Here is a 19745-nt window from a genome sequence, read left to right as displayed (position 1 = left end):
GCTGGTAAAGTTAAATCACTTCTCACGGAAATAGAGTGACATTGACATATATGTCAAACAATTATGACACTGATTAAAACATGCTGAATCAGACAAAAGTCCACAAATCTTACATAATGTGAAGAAGAAAGCATTAAACTTTCTTTACGTTTATGTGGTTTGTATTTTATGGGAAATGTAGTAGTCTGGATCACTATGCAATGGAATTTTAGGGCAAACATATGCTTAGTACAATTCAAAACATTTCTTTGTAGGCAGCGCTACATATTAAAGCCTTACCTCTACAGATGTTCTCCTCCTGTCAGGAGCCACCAGTGTATTGGCATGACTTCCCGGGACTATAGTAGATCCTATACTCATTCTGGGGCCAACTAACATGTAGCGTTTGTCTCCTGATCTGTACTGGATGCTGTGACACAGTGTCCCATCATAATTAACATCTTGTAGATATTTAGAGGTATAGTCTGTGGATTTGGAGCACTGCATTGCAATCAGCACGATGATACTGATGAGAAAAAGTACAGAAACTGAGCCCAAAGTTATCATCAAGTAAAATGTAACATTGTCTTCCGCGTCAACTTTAGTTGAACTCTTCACATCAGAAGCTGCAAAAGCCTCTTTGGGCTCCACAACTTTGACAATCACAGTAGCTGTTGCTGACAGTGAAACGTTCCCATTGTCTTTGACCAGTATGACCAGTTTATGCTCAGCCTCGTCTGTCTCTGTGAATGAGCGAAGTGTTCTGATCTGTCCTGTATAGCGGTCCAAACCAAAGAGACTGTGGTCAGTAACTTGCTGCAGTGAAAAGAGTAACCAGCCGTTATATCCTATATCAGCGTCATAGGCTCTGACTTTAGTCACCAAGTGTCCTGTGTTCACATTGCGGGGAATCTCCTCCACACCTTCAGCAGAACCATTAGAGCTGACTGGATACAGGATGACTGGAGCGTTGTCGTTCTGATCCAGAATGAACACGTTCACTGTGACGTTGCTGCTTAGTGACGGAGTTCCAGAATCTGTGGCGACAACTTGGAACTGGAACGTTTTCAGAGTTTCAAAGTCGAAACTTTTTAGTGCTGTAATGTGTCCATTATCAGAGTTAATGTTAAGGAAAGATGACATTTCATTTCCATTTTCTCCTCGAAGAATATGATAAGAAATTGCTGCATTTTCATTCACATCATTATCTATTGCACTTACAGAGAACACAGATGTTCCCGCAACATTATTTTCCAAAAGGTAAAACTGTAAAGGATTTTGGTCGAAATGTGGTCTGTTGTCATTTATGTCTGATATTTGAATATTCAGGGTTTTTACAGTAGATAAGGGAGGCTCACCACAGTCGGTGGCTTTTATTGTTATTTCATAATGTGACACCAACTCTCGATCCAAAAATCCTTGAGTGACAACTGAATATGTGTTTTCCTTATAGGAAGGCTTTAATTCAAAAGGTACATCTGAGGTTATGCGAGAAATAATTTTTCCATTGACACCAGAATCTTTATCTCTCACACTAATTAGGGAAATAACAGTGCCAGGCTTTGAATCTTCAGACACTTTATTTGACAGTGATGTGACTTCAATTTCTGGTGGATTATCATTGACGTCTTTTATCTTTACAGTTACTCTACACCTTCCTATTAATGGAGGTGTTCCTTTGTCTGATGCCTCAACATCCAGTTTATAAATCTCGGATTCCTCATAATCCACGTCTCCTTTCAATTTAATTTGTCCACTTAAACTGTCCAATTCAAATATCTCATAGACTTTGCCTCTCAAGGTTTTACCAAGGCTGTACTCTATTTCTCCATTAGTGCCTTCATCTGGATCTATTGCATTCACTCTTGTAACGGTTGTACCAACTGGAACGTTTTCATATATTTCAATTTGGTAAGTATCCTGACTAAACATTGGACGATTATCATTACTGTCAAGAACAATAATGGAAACATTTAGAGAACCTGATCTTTGAGGTTTACCTCCATCAACTGCTGTAATAAATAACGAGTGCTTAGTATTTTTTTCTCTGTCTAAGGACTTCTTCAGCACTAAAAATGGTATTTTATCTTCATCGCTTTGACTGATATCTATTTCAAAGTGATCGTTTCCCGTTAATGTATATGTGCGGATAGAGTTTATTCCAGCATCAGGATCACGGGCTGCGTGCAGTTGAAATCGTGTTCCCGGAGATGTTTGTTCACCTATTTCAAATGTTTGTTCCTTTTCAGGAAAACTAGGGGAGTGATCATTTACATCAGTAATTTCTACAACCACATAGTGTATCTCCAGGGGGTTTTCAACAAGGATTTTTAGCTCCATCAAGCATGCACCACTTCCCTGACAAAGCTCCTCTCTGTCGATTTTCTTACGGACCTGTAAGGCACCGTTGTCCGAGTTTACCTCGAAAAACGCGTCCGCGGATCCAGAAACCACTCGGAATCGTCGGTCAATCAACGAGGTTTTGTCCAAACCAAGATCCTTAGCAACATTTCCAACAACAGTTCCTTCTTTCACCTCCTCTGGAACAGAGTACCGCAATTCAGCCAGAGCCCGCTCTCCAAAAAACAGCAGTAGAGACAAATAAAAACCAAACCAACAGATGGCCAGTGACCGACATTGTCTTTCGCTTTCCATCCTTATTCAAAAAGACGTATATACACTCCAACCCGTTTCTGCAACAAATAAATCCTTATATCAGCCAGGCGTGTATCGCATATTTAGAGAAAACACCACGGAGCCTCATGCGACTCGCATGTTTAAATCAAATGTATCATCTGCCGTGAGGTGGTAGACAAAAGCTTTGTTAGAGGAGGGACTGAGTCCTTATGGCCTTATTGATGTAACAGTGACACCAAGAGGACAACACCTTAGACAGTGTAGTTAAAATGGTGTACTAGGTTATACAGTTTTGTCAAGAAATCCACCACAGAATATTAGAGAAGCTGAAGAGAAGCTTGTTTTGAAAACCAACATGATCATAAACAATTCACAATGATGTAAAAAAAAAGAAAAAGAAAAGGAACCTTCAAAATTCTTAAATTCTTAAGGCTGCATCCTTGTTGTTTGTTCATTCTTTCTCTCTCCCTCTCTGTTACACACAGGAAAAAAGACATTACAATGAAATAAAATATGCACAACAAGATTATAAATAGTTGAAACTCCTAAGTGGTAATACAAACAAGGGTTTGTGGAAAAATACTAGCCTATTTATTTTAACATATTTCCTCTGCTTTGCTCTACTTTTCACTTGACAGTAGTGAGGCCTTTGAATTTCAGCACCATGGACAGCGATCACAAGCAGAGTTGCAGCCTTTTTCTCAACTTAACCACAAAATGTTGTACTCAATTATTATGCCTTTTACACAATGCCTATACTGTATATATTTACAATCACCAACAACGTACAGAACTTTACTTATGATGTTGTAAAAAATGTTGAAAGTCAGTGCTAAAACTCTTTACCAACACCTTACCAAACAGACACCTCAGTCACAAAGGTATAAACTTTTTTATTCTTTCTTCTCCCTGGGAAGTATTTCCTCTTTTTTCTTCATTAAAAACAAACACTTTTGTTACTCTTAAGGTCTTTGAGAGTATAACAGTATGCACAACCTTTCCAAAGGATGAGAGGAGCTAAGAGTAAATTGTGGAACAGACAGGATCTAGCATATAAAACCAGTGACTTGTGTCCCACATTATTATATGCTAAGTTAAATCATTTCTCCCAGAAATAGAGTACTCACTGACATATACAGTACTAATCAAATGTTTGGACACACCTTCCTATTCACTTGAATGATGAAGTGTGTCCAAACTTTTGACTGGTACTGTATGTCAAACAGTTATGACCTTGGATTAAACGTGCTGAATCAGGCAACAAGTCCACAAACCTTACATAATATCAACAGAAAGCTTCTTTCCTAAGTTTTTGCTTCTTTGTATTTGATAGGAACTGTAGTAGTGTGGATCACTATGCAATTGGATGTTAGAGCAAATATTTGCTAGAAAACCACAGTGTAATTCAAAACAGTTCTTTGTAGGCAGCGTTACATATTAAAGCCTTACCTCTACAGATGTTCTCCTCCTGTCAGGAGCCACCAGTGTATTGGCATGACTTCCCGGGACTATAGTAGATCCTATGCTCATCCTGGGTCCAACTAACATGTAGCGTTTATCTCCAGATCTGTATTGGATACTGTGACACAGTGTCCCGTCATAATTTGTTTCTTGTAGATATTTAGAAGTATAGTCTGTGGTTTTTGAACACTGCATTGCAATCAGTATGATGATACTGATGAGAAAAAGTACAGAAACTGAGCCCAAAGTTATCATCAAGTAAAATGTAACATTGTCTTCATCGTCAACTTTTGCAGAACTCTTAACATCAGATGCTGCAAAAGCCTCTTTTGGCTCCACAAGTTTAACAATCACAGTAGCTGTTGCCGAGAGTGAAACGTTCCCATTGTCTTTGACCAATATGACCAGTTTATGCTCAGCCTCGTCTGTCTCTGTGAATGAGCGAAGTGTTCGGATCTGTCCTGTATAGCGGTCCAAACCAAAGAGACTGTGGTCAGTAACTTGCTGCAGTGAAAAGAGTAACCAGCCGTTATATCCTATATCAGCGTCATAGGCTCTGACTTTAGTCACCAAGTGTCCTGCGTTCACATTGCGGGGAATCTCCTCCACACCTTCAGCAGAACCGTTAGAGCTGACTGGATACAGGATGACTGGAGCGTTGTCGTTCTGATCCAGAATGAACACGTTCACTGTGACGTTGCTGCTTAGTGACGGAGTTCCAGAATCTGTGGCGACAACTTGGAACTGGAACGTTTTCAGAGTTTCAAAGTCGAAACTTTTTAGCGCGGTGATGTGTCCATTATCTGAATTAATGTTTAGGAAAGACGACATTTCATTTCCATTTTCTCCTCTAACAATGTGATATGAAATAGCTGCATTGTCATTCATATCATTGTCCGTAGCGCTTACAGAGAATATTGACGTACCAGCAATATTATTTTCTGAAAGGTAAAACTCTAAAGATTTTTTTTCGAAATGTGGTCTGTTGTCATTCACATCCAATATTTGAATATTCAGGGTTTTAAAAGTCGATAAGGGAGGCTCGCCACAATCGGTGGCTTTTATTGTTATTTCATAATGTGACACCTCCTCTCGATCCAGAAACCCCTTAGTGACAACTGAATATATATTGTCCTTATAGGAGGGCTTTAATTCAAAAGGCACGTTATTTGTTATGTGTGAAATAATTTTTCCATTGACACCTGAGTCTTTATCTGTCACACTGATGAGGGAAATGACAGTGCCAGGCTTTGAATCTTCAGACACTGTATTTGACAGTGATGTGATTTCAATTTCTGGTGGATTATCATTGACGTCTTTTATTTTAATAACGACTCTACACCTTCCTGTTAATGGAGGTTGCCCTTTATCCGATGCCTCAATATCTACTTTATAGATTTCTGATTCTTCAAAATCCACGATTCCTTTCACTTTAAGTTCTCCACTTAAACTATCCAGTTCAAAAATGTCATAAACATTACGTCTCAAGGTTTTACTAAGGCTGTACTCTGTTTCTCCATTAGTGCCTTCGTCTGAATCCATTGCGTTTAGTCTTGTAACAGTTGTACCAACTGGAACGTTTTCATATATTTCAATTTGGTAAGTATCTTGACTAAACATCGGACGATTATCATTACTGTCAAGAACAATAATGGAAACATTTAGTGTGCCTGATCTTTGAGGTTTACCTCCATCAACTGCTGTAACAAATAATAAGTGTTTATTGTTTTGCTCTCTGTCTAAGGACTTTTTCAGCACTAAAAATGGTATTTTATCTTCATCGCTTTGACTAATATCTATTTCAAAGTGTTCGTTTGACATTAATGTATATGTGCGGATAGAGTTCATTCCTGCGTCGGGATCACGGGCCGCGTGCAGTTGGAATCGCGTCCCTGTAGATGTTTGTTCAAATATTTCAAATGTCTGTTGCTTTTCAGGAAAACTAGGGGAGTGATCATTTACATCAGTGATTTCTACGATGATATGGTGCATTTCCAGTGGATTTTCAACAAGGATTTTTAGCTCCATTAAGCATGCACCACTTCCCTGACAAAGCTCCTCTCTGTCGATTTTCTTACGGACCTGTAAAGCACCGTTGTCCGGGTTTACTTCGAAAAATGTATCCTTATATCCAGACACAACACGGAACCGTCGTTCAATCAAAGATGTTTTGTCCAAACCAAGATCCTTCGCAACATTTCCAACAACAGTCCCCTCTTTCACCTCCTCTGGAATAGAATACCTTAATTCAGCCACAGCCTGCTCTCCGAAAAACAGCAGTGGAAGCGACAAATAAATAGCAAACCAACAGTAGTCACTTGACCGTCTTACGCTCCCCATCATTATCAAAGATCATTAACACGCAGGTGTCTGTTTCTATGAATGATCAGTTCTCCATACCCGAACAGTTTAATATCGCATCTTTAGAAAAAACGCCCCACACGGTCTAATCCGACTGGCATGCTTACATCACATGCTTTGAGGTACCAAACAAAAGCTTTTTCAGGGGAGGGACGAACACTTGTATGGCCTCGATGATATTACAGTGACACCAAGAGGACAGAATTGTATACCACTTTAAATTGTATGAATGCATACTACATTATAGTTATATATTTTGTCAGCATACCTGCAGAGATCAGAAATAAGATTGGAAACTGTCGGAAATGCCTGAAGCGTTCTGAATTAGCAATATGTTATTCCCATAATCGAAACACTTACAGGAGCTACGTATTCATGCAAATGAAGAACTATGAAAAAAACAAAACATTCCAGTCATTCACTCTTGTTGGCCGGGAAACAGTAAAGCCGATGTATTTCAGTACCCTGGACAGCTATCACAACTCTTCACATAACTAAATAGTCCTGTGCACCATTAGCAAGCTCGTTGCAAGATGCATACTCAAATACAGTATATATCCCCCCCCCCCCCCCCCCAAACACTTTCTTCACAGAGGAAGGTAATTATTTAGTCCATTAGTTCGTTGTTTTTGGTACTCATAATGGTCTCCAGAGTGTATATTTATGTACAGGAGAGACAAACAAAATGGGCTAGGATATTTTAAAGTCTTACCTCTCCAGATGCTCTCCTCCTGTCAGGAAGCACCAGAGTATTGGCATGGCTGCCTGGGACTATAGTAGATCCTATACTCATCCTGGGTCCAACTAACATGTACCGTTTGTCTCCAGATCTGTACTGGATACTGTGACACAGTGTCCCATCATAATTTGTTTCTTGTAGGTATTTGGATGTATAGTCTGTGGATTTGGAACACTGCATTGCAATCAACACGATGATACTGATGACAAAAAGTACAGACACTGAGCCCAAAGTTATCATCAGATAAAATGTAACATTGTCTTCCTCGTCAACTTTTGCGGAACTTTTAACATCAGAAGCTGCAAAAGCTTCTTTGGGCTCCACAAGTTTGACAATCACAGTAGCTGTTGCCGAGAGTGAAACGTTCCCATTGTCTTTGACCAGTATGACCAGTTTATGCTCAGCCTCGTCTGTCTCTGTGAATGAGCGAAGTGTTCGGATCTGTCCTGTATAGCGGTCCAAACCAAAGAGACTGTGGTCAGTAACTTGCTGCAGTGAAAAGAGTAACCAGCCGTTATATCCTATATCAGCGTCATAGGCTCTGACTTTAGTCACCAAGTGTCCTGCGTTCACATTGCGGGGAATCTCCTCCACACCTTCAGCAGAACCGTTAGAGCTGACTGGATACAGGATGACTGGAGCGTTGTCGTTCTGATCCAGAATGAACACGTTCACTGTGACGTTGCTGCTTAGTGACGGACTTCCAGAATCTGTGGCGACAACTTGGAACTGGAACGTTTTCAGAGTTTCAAAGTCGAAACTTTTTAGCGCCAAAACATCTCCATTTTCAGAGTTGATGTTAAGAAATGATGTCACTTTATTTTCATAAGCGGCATCTCTGAGAATATGATACGAAATAACAGCATTGTCTCCCTCATCACGATCAGACGCGATTAAAGAAAATAACGACAGTCCTGGAGAGTTATTCTCAGTGACATGAAAATTATATCGGCTCTTTGAAAACTCTGGACTATTATCGTTTATGTCGGATACAACAACTCTTAATGTCTTTTCAGATGTTAAGGCTAGTTCACCTGCGTCTTTAGCGATTATTGTTACATCATACATCGATTTGTTTTCCCTGTCGAGTTGTGTTTTTGTTACAACAGCGAACATGTTGTCTTGAATGGAAGGCGTGAGTGTGAAAGGGACATCGCCTTTAACAAAGCTGATAACTTTTCCGTTTACTCCAGAGTCCAAGTCAGTAATACTAAGAAGTGCTACTGTAGTTCCGGGTCTAGCATCCTCTGAAATTTTGTTAGACAGGGACGTTACGTCAATTACAGGTGCATTGTCATTTACGTCCATAATATTTACAGTAACGCTTTTTTCTGTCCTAAATGGAACAGCACCGCTGTCAGATGCTTGAATGTCTATCTCGTAACTGTCATCCACTTCATAGTCTAATTGTCCTTTCACGGTTATTTCACCTGTGCTCGGGTTGACATCAAAGAGTTCACGCACCTTATTATTAACATTACCAAAAGAATAACTGACTTCGCCATTCAAACCTTCGTCCAAATCTGTGGCGTTTACTCGTATGACTATTGTGCCAACTGGTGAATTTTCACTTATCTCTGTGGAATATACATCTTTTGTAAAAACAGGTGCATTGTCGTTCACATCTAATACATCTACTAATATCTCCATAGTCCCTGATTTCGGAGGTTTACCCCCATCCAGGGCTGTAAGCAGTAGTTTATGGCTGCTAGAGACCTCTCTGTCTAACGGGCTTTGTATTTGTAAAACAGGGACTTTGCCATCTTTCCCGCGGTCCTTCACTTCTAGTCGAAAAATATTATTTTGACTTAGTTTATACTGTTGGACGGAATTCACACCGCCATCCGGATCGAGAGCAGCATGCAATTGAAATCTTGTTCCCGGTAAGGTGGACTCTGAAATCTCTAGCCTTTTGTTTTTCTCCGGGAAAGAGGGCGAGTGGTCATTTACATCTAACACTTCCACGGCAACATAATGGATCTCTAGTGGGTTCTCTAGCACACTTTTAAGGTTTATCAGACATACACTGGTCCGCTGGCATATTTCTTCTCGGTCAATATTACGATTTACGAATAAAACCCCATCGTCTTGGTTTACCTGGAAAAGGGGTTCGGTGGAGCCGGAAACAATACGAAACCCCCTCGCTTTTAATATACTTGGATCTATTCCCAGATCCTTTGCTATGTTCCCAACAGCAGTTCCTTCTTCGATCTCTTCCGATATAGAAAATCTTATCTGTCCCGTGGCCTTGCCGAAAATCAAATTCAAAGTCAGCACGAAGGCGAACCATTTTCCTTGCGGTCGCCAGGAGTCTTGTCCTCTTTGTTCCATTGTCTGGTGTCAAATGATAAATCCAACAGTTATAAAGAGATCGATCAAGTCATCACACATCCATTAATTATATAGAGTATCCGATTACAATGCGAGCAATTTGTATGGACGCGAAAACTGATCAAATAAAATCACATCCAGAGGATAATGCTCTGCCCTCCTGAATGCTTCATAGACAGTCTCGCAGACCTATGTATGGTGAACTGTGTGATGCGTATTTCTGGTTGTATAGTGCCACCATGCGATTCTATCACAACACGGATTTTTCTTAAGTCATACAAACAATATAATCTTAGAGCCAAACACTACACCAAGCGGCGATTCACTGGTTATATCACATGATAACAAATTAACTAGATTGACACGTAAGAAAGGATTAATCACGATATTATATATTTCTTTTGTTCATCTTATATTTCAAAGTCAAAAAGGTATATGTGAAACATTCTCAATGCAATCAACTAGTAGGAAGTGGAATATATATAGTATTATTATATGTTTTAAAAATGTGATTCTGCACACATCGGCAAAAAAAATAACATTTAAGCAGGTCTTACCTCTGCAGTGGCAGATCTCCTGTCAGGTAGCACCAGAGTATTGGCATGGCTGCCTGGGACTATAGTAGATCCTATACTCATCCTGGGTCCAACTAACATGTACCGTTTGTCTCCAGATCTGTACTGGATGCTGTGACACAGTGTCCCATCATAATTTGTTTCTTGTAGGTATTTGGATGTATAGTCTGTGGATTTGGAACACTGCATTGCAATCAGCACGATGATACTGATGACAAAAAGTACAGACACTGAGCCCAAAGTTATCATCAGATAAAATGTAACATTGTCTTCCTCGTCAACTTTTGCGGAACTTTTAACATTAGATGCTGCAAAAGCTTCTTTGGGCTCCACAAGTTTGACAATCACAGTAGCTGTTGCCGAGAGTGAAACGTTCCCATTGTCTTTGACCAATATGACCAGTTTATGATCAGCCTCGTCTGTCTCTGTGAATGAGCGAAGTGTTCTGATCTGTCCTGTATAGCGGTCCAAACCAAAGAGACTGTGGTCAGTAACTTGCTGCAGTGAAAAGAGTAACCAGCCGTTATATCCTATATCAGCGTCATAGGCTCTGACTTTAGTCACCAAGTGTCTTGCGTTCACATTGCGGGGAATCTCCTCCACACCTTCAGCAGAACCGTTAGAGCTGACTGGATACAGGATGACTGGAGCGTTGTCGTTCTGATCCAGAATGAACACGTTCACTGTGACGTTGCTGCTTAATGACGGAGTTCCAGAATCTGTGGCGACAACTTGGAACTGGAACGTTTTCAGAGTTTCAAAGTCGAAACTTTTTAGTGCTGAAATGTGTCCATTCTCTGAATTTATATTTAGGAAAGACATTATATCATTTTGACTTCCTTCTCTCACAATATGGTAAGAAATAGCTGCATTGTCATTTAAATCTTTGTCTGTAGCACTTACAGAGAATATTGACTTTCCAGCAACATTATTTTCTACAAGATAAAACTCTAATGGGTTTTGTTCAAAATGTGGGATGTTGTCATTTACATCCGATATCTGAATGGCAAAGGTTTTAACAGTAGATAAGGGAGGCTCACCACAGTCAGTGGCTTTTATTATTATTTCATAATTTGGCACCAATTCTCGATCCAGAAATCCTTTTGTGACAAATGAATACGTGTTTTCCTTATAGGAGGGCTTTAATTCAAAAGGCACATCATTGGTTATGTGTGAAATTATTTTTCCATTCACACCGGAGTCTTTATCCGTCACACTAAGGAGTGAGATTACTGTGCCAGGCTTTGAATCTTCAGGCACTGTATTTGACAGTGATGTGACTTCTATTTCTGGTGGATTATCATTGACGTCTTTAATATTTATAATGACCCTACACTCACCTGTCAGTGGAGGCGATCCTTTATCTGATGCCTCAACGTCCAGTTCATATACGTCGTTTTCTTCATAGTCCACTACTCCTTTTACTCTCATTTCTCCGGTTAATTTGTCCAATTCAAAAATATCATAGACTTTCCGCAACAAGGTTTTTCCAAGGCTGTACTCAACTTCTCCATAAATGTCTTCATCGAGATCCGTCGCATTCATTCTAAATATTGATGTGCCGACTGGAATATTTTCTTGTATTGCAATCTGATAAATCTCCTGACTGAATATCGGACGATTATCATTACTGTCAAGGACAATAATGGAAACATTTAGTGTTCCTGATCTTTGAGGTTTACCTCCATCAACTGCTGTAACAAGTAGCGTATGTTTGTCCTTTTGTTCTCTGTCTAATGATTTCTTCAGCACTAAAAATGGTACCTTATTCGCATCACTTTGACGGATATTTACTTCAAAATGTTCATTTGACGTTAAAGTGTATGTACGAATAGAGTTTATTCCTGCATCGGGATCACGAGCAGTGTGCAGTTGAAATCGCCTTCCTGGCAATGTATGTTCAGCTATTTCAAATGTCTGCTCATTTTCCGGAAAAGTTGGAGAGTGATCATTTACATCAGTGATTTCTACAACTACGTAGTGTATCTCCAAAGGGTTTTCAACAAGGATTTTTAGCTCTATCAGACAAGCACCGCTGCCTTGACAGAGCTCCTCTCTGTCAATTTCATTATGGACGTACAATGCTCCGTTATTCTGGTTTACGTCAAAAATAGCATCCTTTGATCCAGAAACAACACGGAACCGTCGATCAATCAAAGAGGTGATGTCAAGCCCAAGATCTTTCGCAACATTTCCAACAATAGTTCCGTCTTTAACCTCTTCTGGAATAGAGTACCGTATCTGAGCCCAAGCCTGCTTTCCGAAAAACAGCAGCAGAGCCAAATAAAAACCTAGCCAGGGGTAGTCCCTTGTTCGAGTTTTTGTCTCGGTCCTCATCGTTATCCAACAGTATATAAACACACAGGAGCCTGTTACTGCGAAAAACAACTATACATGTCCAAATCGCTCAGTATCGCACATCCACAGAACGCACAACGTGATTTCATCGGCTGGTGTGCTTGATTCAGTTGCTTTCTTTGCTCTGCTCAGATGACAAAGAAAGGGATCGTGAGGGGAGGGCCAAAGTCGTTTGTGGTTTCCTGATATAATAGTGACACCCAGAGGTAATTACTGAGAGCTAACTTTGCTACATATTGTTTTTTTAAAAATGTTTCTAGAGGCGTGAGAACAGAAACTGTGGTGAAACGCACCTTGAAAAACACAAATAATTTCAGCATTTTCTCTCTCTCTCTCCCTGACAAATCCAAAAGTTTGATGATGCATTTTCTAGATGGTTTGCACTTACCAAGTGGCATATTAATTTAAACTGTTGAGTTGTAATATAGAAATAGGACTCGTAAAAGTAATAATAGTCAAAGTTACTTGAACATCGCATTGTAGTTTGACGGTTTGCCTTTCAGCACCATGGACAGCAACCACAAGCAGTCACACAGCCTTTCCCTCTAATAATAAAAATAGTTCAGTGTTAAACCAGTTTAGTCCATGAATTCTACTCAAACACCTCAACATAAACACAGAAACATCTCCAAACTTTTCTGTCAGTTATCAGTTAGAATTTAAAATATTCTAAATACCAAACTGTGACAAACTCACTACTCACATTTCCCAAATGCATAACTTCTCTGTGTTGCTGTATAACAATATATTATATTTCAGCAGCATCGGCAGAAGTCATAGTCAGCTCACTGTTTACCAAGAATGAGCTGTTCAATGTATTTTAAAAATATATTCATCATGGCTATGAGCATCTATATGCATGTATCTCTTACTATGTAAACAAGCACTTTTTATGATGAATCAGACAATGAAAAAGAAAAGAAACTCAACCAAACTACTTGGAATGTGTACACGAAAGCTACACATGGAACAAGAAGTATTATATTTTTGAGTTTGTTGTGAGTTATATAAGGTAGTGTTCCCTGAGCAAAAGGCTGTAAAGACATGTTATGAAGAAAACGTCAAGCAAAAGGCTGACATAGAACTAAATGCTTATAAACATATTGTATGAAACTTTGTTTTTAAAGTCTTACCTCTTCAGAAGCCCGTCTCCTGTCTGGGAGCACCAGAGTATTGGCATGGCTGCCTGGGACTATAGTAGATCCTATACTCATCCTGGGTCCAACTAACATGTACCGTTTGTCTCCTGATCTGTACTGGATGCTGTGACACAGTGTCCCATCATAATTTGTGTCTTGTAGATATTTAGAAGTATAGTCTGTGGTTTTTGAACACTGCATTGCAATCAGCACAATGATACTGATGAGGAAAAGTACAGAAACTGAGCCCAAAGTTATCATCAGATAAAATGTAACATTGTCTTCATCGTCAACTTTTGCAGAACTCTTAACATCAGATGCTGCAAAAGCCTCTTTGGGCTCCACGAGTTTGACAATCACAGTAGCTGTCGCTGAGAGTGAAACGTTCCCATTGTCTTTGACCAATATGACCAGTTTATGCTCAGCCTCGTCTGTCTCTGTGAATGAGCGAAGTGTTCTGATCTGTCCTGTATAGCGGTCCAAACCAAAGAGACTGTGGTCAGTAACTTGCTGCAGTGAAAAGAGTAACCAGCCGTTATATCCTATATCAGCGTCATAGGCTCTGACTTTAGTCACCAAGTGTCCTGCGTTCACATTGCGGGGAATCTCCTCCACACCTTCAGCAGAACCGTTAGAGCTGACTGGATACAGGATGACTGGAGCGTTGTCGTTCTGATCCAGAATGAACACGTTCACTGTGACGTTGCTGCTTAGTGACGGAGTTCCAGAATCTGTGGCGACAACTTGGAACTGGAACGTTTTCAGAGTTTCAAAGTCAAAACTTTTTAGCGCTGATATTTGTCCGTTTTCAGAATTGACATTGAGGAAGGATGTGATGTCATTTTGTACTGCGTCCTTTCTAACAAACTGATAGGAGATCGCTGCATTTTCATTTAAATCCACGTCATATGCGTTTACAGAAAATATTGAAGAGCCAGGAACGTTATTTTCTACCAGATATAACTCTAAAGGATTGTGTCTAAACTCGGGGCGGTTATCATTTACATCGGATACTTCAACAGTCAGAGTTTTGACGGTGGATAGTGGAGGTTCACCACAGTCACTGGCTGTTATTGTAATGTCATAATGTGAAACATTTTCCCTGTCCAGACGCCCCATAGTCACAAGAGAATACATATTTTCCTGTATAGATGGTCTCAAATCAAATGGGACATTCCCCGCGATTGTACAAATAACTTTACCATTAACACCTGAATCTGTGTCCGTCACACTAATCAGAGAGATAACAGTGCCCGACTTTGAATCTTCGGGGACTACGTTTGACAATGAAGTCACTTCTATATCTGGCTTATTATCATTCACATCTATTATTTTGATAATAACTCTACATTCAGCCGTCCAGGGCGGCTGGCCTTTGTCGGAGGCTTGAACATCCAGTCTGTAAATCTCCATATCTTCAAAGTCTACGTTTCCTTTCACTCGAATCTCACCTGAGATGCTATCTAGGATAAATGTGTCATACACTTTTTGTTTCAAGGTTTTGCTTAGGCTGTATTCAATTTCACTATTCGAGCCTTCATCCAAATCCGTGGCATTGACTTTAAGGACAAGTGTACCACGAGGGGCGTTTTCGTGTAAATTTACTGTGTATACATCCTTACTAAATATAGGGCGGTTATCATTCGTATCAATAACTATGATAATCAAATTAAGGCTTCCGGATCTCTGTGGATTTCCTCCATCACTTGCCGTTAATACCAAGCGATGCTCTTTCTGTTGTTCCCTGTCCAAGTGTTTCTTTAACAGGAGAAATGGTATTTTTTCATCCTCGTTTTCTCTTATCTCAATGTCAAAATCAGAATTTGTGTTAAGCTTGTAGAAACGTACAGAATTAATTCCGCTATCGGGGTCACGGGCTGCATGAATCGGAAATCGTGTACCCACAGGAACATGCTCGGATATTTCCAGGAGCTGGTCCTCGCCGGGGAAAGACGGAGAGTGATCATTTATATCCGTAATTTCCACTGCAACGTAATGTATTTCTAAAGGATTTTCAACCGCTATTTTTAGATTAACCAAACAGACACTGTTTCCAGGGCACAATTCCTCTCTGTCTATCGTTTTATGGACATACATCTGTCCATTGTCCTGATTTACCTGAAACAGGACGTCACTGGAGCCAGACACAATACGAAACCGCCTCTCCTTTAGAGTAGTGAGATCAATTCCCAAGTCCTTTGCAATATTTCCAACGACAGATCCCACTTTGGCCTCCTCTGGAATAGAGTACTTCATTTGAGCTGATATTCCATTGTCGTAACACAACAACAAAAATCCCACAACCCACCAGAGCTCTATCATAGGCCATTGTCTCCCGTTTCTCACATAAAGCAACATCTTCGTCAAACCAAACACAGTTATTCCTTTGTTAGAAAACAAAATTTCGTCGACTTTCCTACTCAGAAACCGAAGCATGAAAAAATCCCTCTATTTGCCTGATCCTGCATCCATAGACCCGACTCTATCAACGACTGAAATGGAAATTATACTAATACGCGTTGAGCCCGTACAGCATCAAAACCAGAACATAAACTATGTCACACTGACACCTTGTGGCCCGAGTTACAAAATATTAATTTAGTGGCACATTATTATGGCTGTATATGGCAATGTAGACTGCAATTTGGCTGTGGCAATTACATATTTATATAAAAAAAAATATGTGTGTATGATTGAAATGTAAAACTGAAAAAAATAAAAAAAAATAAAAACTCAGATTTTTTTCAGAATGTCAAAAATGGATTGAACTGTAAAATTGAAATCTATACCGAACTAAACGAAGATATAGTTCAATTGCATGCCGTGATTATGGTATAATTTTTTAACAGACCAGAAGAAACATCACAGAAATCTAGGAAAAGCGGTGCTTACCTCTCCAGATTCTCGTCTCCTGTCAGGAAGTACCAGAGTATTGGCATGGCTTCCCGGGACTATAGTAGATCCTATACTCATTCTTGGTCCAACTAACATGTAGCGTTTGTCTCCAGATCTGTACTGGATGCTGTGACACAGTGTCCCATCATAATTTGTTTCTTGTAGATATTTAGAAGTGTAGTCGTTGGTTTTGGAGCACTGCATTGCAATCAGCACAATGATACTGATAAGGAAAAGTACAGAAACTGAGCCCAAAGTTATCATCAAGTAAAATGTAACATTGTCTTCATCATCAACTTTTGCAGAACTTTTAACATCAGATGCTGCAAAAGCTTCTTTGGGCTCCACAAGTTTGACAATCACAGTAGCTGTTGCTGAGAGTGAAACGTTCCCATTGTCTTTGACCAATATGACCAGTTTATGCTCAGCCTCGTCTGTCTCTGTGAATGAGCGAAGTGTTCTGATCTGTCCTGTATAGCGGTCCAAACCAAAGAGACTGTGGTCAGTAACTTGCTGCAGTGAAAAGAGTAACCAGCCGTTATATCCTATATCAGCGTCATAGGCTCTGACTTTAGTCACCAAGTGTCCTGCGTTCACATTGCGGGGAATCTCCTCCACACCTTCAGCAGAACCGTTAGAGCTGACTGGATACAGGATGACTGGAGCGTTGTCGTTCTGATCCAGAATGAACACGTTCACTGTGACGTTGCTGCTTAATGACGGAGTTCCAGAATCTGTGGCAACAACGTGGAACTGGAACGTTTTCAGAGTTTCAAAATCAAAACTTCTTAGTGCTGAAATTTGTCCATTATATGAATTTATATTCAGAAAAGATGCAATATCATTATGACCACCTTCTCTAACTATACGATAAGACACTGCAGCGTTGTCATTTAAGTCTTTATCAGATGAACTCACAGAAATTATAGATGCGCCAGCGACATTATTTTCCGTCAAATATAATTCCAGGGGACTGTGTGAGAACTCTGGGATGTTATCATTCACATCTGACACCTGAATACTCAAACTTTTGAATGTGGAAAGAGGAGGCTCACCACGGTCAGTAGCTGTTATTGAGATGTCATAAAGTGACACAGTTTCTCTGTCCAATGCTTCTTTAGTCACTAATGAAAACATGTTTTCTTTAAATGATGGTTTCAGTTCAAATGGCACATTGTCTGTTAGACTGCATATGACTTTGCCATTCAGGCCAGAGTCAATATCTGCAACACTAATGAGAGCAATTACAGTCCCTTGTTTTGAATCCTCTGGGACCATGCTGGATATTGAAGTCACGTCTATCTCTGGTTTATTGTCATTGACATCTTGGATTTTTATTATAACTCTACAATCAGTTGTCATCGGAGGCTGACCTTTGTCAGAGGCTTGGACGTCTAACTTGAAAACATCAGCTGTCTCATAGTCAATTTGTCCGTTAACTCGAATTTCTCCTGTATTTCCGTCCAGACTAAACAGTTGTAATACATTTGAATTAATGTCACTTCCGAATGCATACTCCATATCCCCATTAGTTCCCTCATCAAGATCCGTTGCTTGAACTTTTGTGACAATAGTGCCTAATGCAGCATTTTCTTGTAACACAACAGAATAAACCTCTTTAGAAAAAACAGGTCTGTTATCATTGATATCAAGAACCCTTATTGTAAGATTTAGATTTGCAGATTTTGGCGGTGTCCCTCCATCTATAGCGGTCAAAATCAAGCTATGGTTTGTTTTCTGCTCTCTGTCTAAGTGCCTCTGCAACACTAGAAAAGGAATTTTATCCTCTCCCCTATCTCGAATTTCAAGATGAAAGTTATCGTTTTGACTAAGTTTATAGCGCTGGACTGAATTTATTCCAACATCTGGATCACGGGCGCCTGGTAACTGAAATCGTGCTCCTGGTAAAGTGTTTTCTGCTATTTCTATTACCTTTTCTTTCTCGGCAAAACTCGGTGCATGGTCGTTAGCATCCGTTATTTCCACAGTGACATAATGGATTTCAAGTGGATTTTCAACAACGATTTTCAGATCCATTAAACAAGCACCGTTTCTATCACACAGCTGTTCTCGGTCGAGATTTTTATGAACATACAAAACCCCATTGTTCGGGTTTACCTCAAATAGCGCGTCCTGAGCTCCAGACACAATACGAAAACGCCTGTTTATCAAGGTACTGACATCAAGACCCAAATCCTTGGCAACATTTCCAATAGTAGCTCCCACTCTGACCTCTTCTGGGGTCGAGTATTTTATTTGAGCTAAAATAAGCTCACCGCAACAAAACAGCAGAGACAAAAGCAGGGAACGCGAGCAAGACATCATTCTGCCTCTTTGTCCTTTGTTTCCTTTTGCGTAATCATTTAAAACAGCATCCACAAATATCCTCCACTCGAAACACCTCCAGATGTCCTGAGATTATCTTTCAGAAAACTATGTTCGCGTAGGAAAGGTACAGATCAAAATCCCGAAATGATGGCACTCTTTGTGGTCGGGCAGAAAAACACAGTTTGAAAGGGGCAGAGTCTATTCTGCATCAAGCCTTAGCAGCTCCCTACTGTAACACTGACACCCCGTGGATCATTCGATGCTTGCATTTAATATGAAGGAGGAAGAGAACATCAAACATGATTCCACTTAACAGAGACCTATAACGAACTAGATCTAGAATAGATGGATTAGAAACTAAATCTTGAGTATTCAAGCTGATCTCGATACGATGAAGCGAAAATATCACTAGACAGCCCACAGCATATGAAACAACAACTTTATAGTGAATATTAAAAAAAATATGGGTTACTTTCCCTAAAACCCGATTTTCGGGGGCCACTTCAGTATTTGCATTGCTGGCCTGGACGATAGCACAAACTCTGTTTGTTTACTGCAAAATTTCAGCACCGTGTACAGCGCTAATACTTGTTAGTACTGTTATTTTGGGAGCTTAACTGAAATAATACTAGGACAAGCGTCGCCAAAATTAAAAAGAAAAGCTATTGTATCTAGCCAAGACAATGAAACCTAACTTGAAAACCACCACAACGTGACCAAAAAATCGCCACGAACACGAAACTTGGATGGATAGCGCATCAGTGCGGAACCAAATATATATTTGCATACACATTTTACAATTACAGTAGGGGTAAACTTTGGACATTACAATGACTTTGACCAAAACCATATTTCAATTCGTTCACAAGGTATAGCAAAATTCCTGTTTTAAAAAGTCATCACCATATTCCCTTTAGAAGAAGTTTTTGGTAAGCCGAAAGA

The 19745-nt window shown here is 39.8% G+C and overlaps 6 protein-coding genes across 6 annotated transcripts; all 6 read right to left on the bottom strand.

Moving 5' to 3' along the window:
* Positions 1–267: 267 nt before the first annotated feature.
* LOC137188912 (protocadherin alpha-8-like) lies at positions 268–2617 on the bottom strand. The gene is given in 2 exon segments (XM_067598496.1): positions 268–2586; positions 2588–2617. Coding segments are annotated over 2 exon segments (2349 nt in total).
* A 1436-nt stretch (positions 2618–4053) lies between these two features.
* On the bottom strand, positions 4054–6528 carry LOC137188911 (protocadherin alpha-3-like). The gene has a single exon (XM_067598495.1). The coding sequence runs from the start codon at positions 6418–6420 to the stop codon at positions 4054–4056; it is 2367 nt and encodes a 788-aa protein (XP_067454596.1). The 5' UTR covers positions 6421–6528.
* Positions 6529–7138: 610 nt separating this feature from the next.
* On the bottom strand, positions 7139–9529 carry LOC137189399 (protocadherin alpha-8-like). Its single transcript, XM_067599196.1, has one exon. The coding sequence runs from the start codon at positions 9506–9508 to the stop codon at positions 7139–7141; it is 2370 nt and encodes a 789-aa protein (XP_067455297.1). The 5' UTR covers positions 9509–9529.
* Positions 9530–10050: 521 nt separating this feature from the next.
* LOC137188910 (protocadherin alpha-3-like) lies at positions 10051–12420 on the bottom strand. Its single transcript, XM_067598494.1, has one exon. The coding sequence runs from the start codon at positions 12418–12420 to the stop codon at positions 10051–10053; it is 2370 nt and encodes a 789-aa protein (XP_067454595.1).
* A 1142-nt stretch (positions 12421–13562) lies between these two features.
* Positions 13563–15836, bottom strand: LOC137189400 (protocadherin alpha-3-like). The gene has a single exon (XM_067599197.1). It carries the CDS (start codon positions 15834–15836, stop codon positions 13563–13565), a length of 2274 nt encoding a protein of 757 aa, XP_067455298.1.
* A 606-nt stretch (positions 15837–16442) lies between these two features.
* LOC137188909 (protocadherin alpha-8-like) lies at positions 16443–18812 on the bottom strand. Its single transcript, XM_067598493.1, has one exon. The coding sequence runs from the start codon at positions 18798–18800 to the stop codon at positions 16443–16445; it is 2358 nt and encodes a 785-aa protein (XP_067454594.1). The 5' UTR covers positions 18801–18812.
* Positions 18813–19745: the final 933 nt, after the last annotated feature.

The sequence above is a fragment of the Thunnus thynnus genome, chromosome 9 (genome assembly GCF_963924715.1).
Source record: "Thunnus thynnus chromosome 9, fThuThy2.1, whole genome shotgun sequence".
Lineage (NCBI taxonomy): Eukaryota > Metazoa > Chordata > Actinopteri > Scombriformes > Scombridae > Thunnus > Thunnus thynnus.
This window is presented reverse-complemented; position numbering and strand designations above follow the sequence as displayed.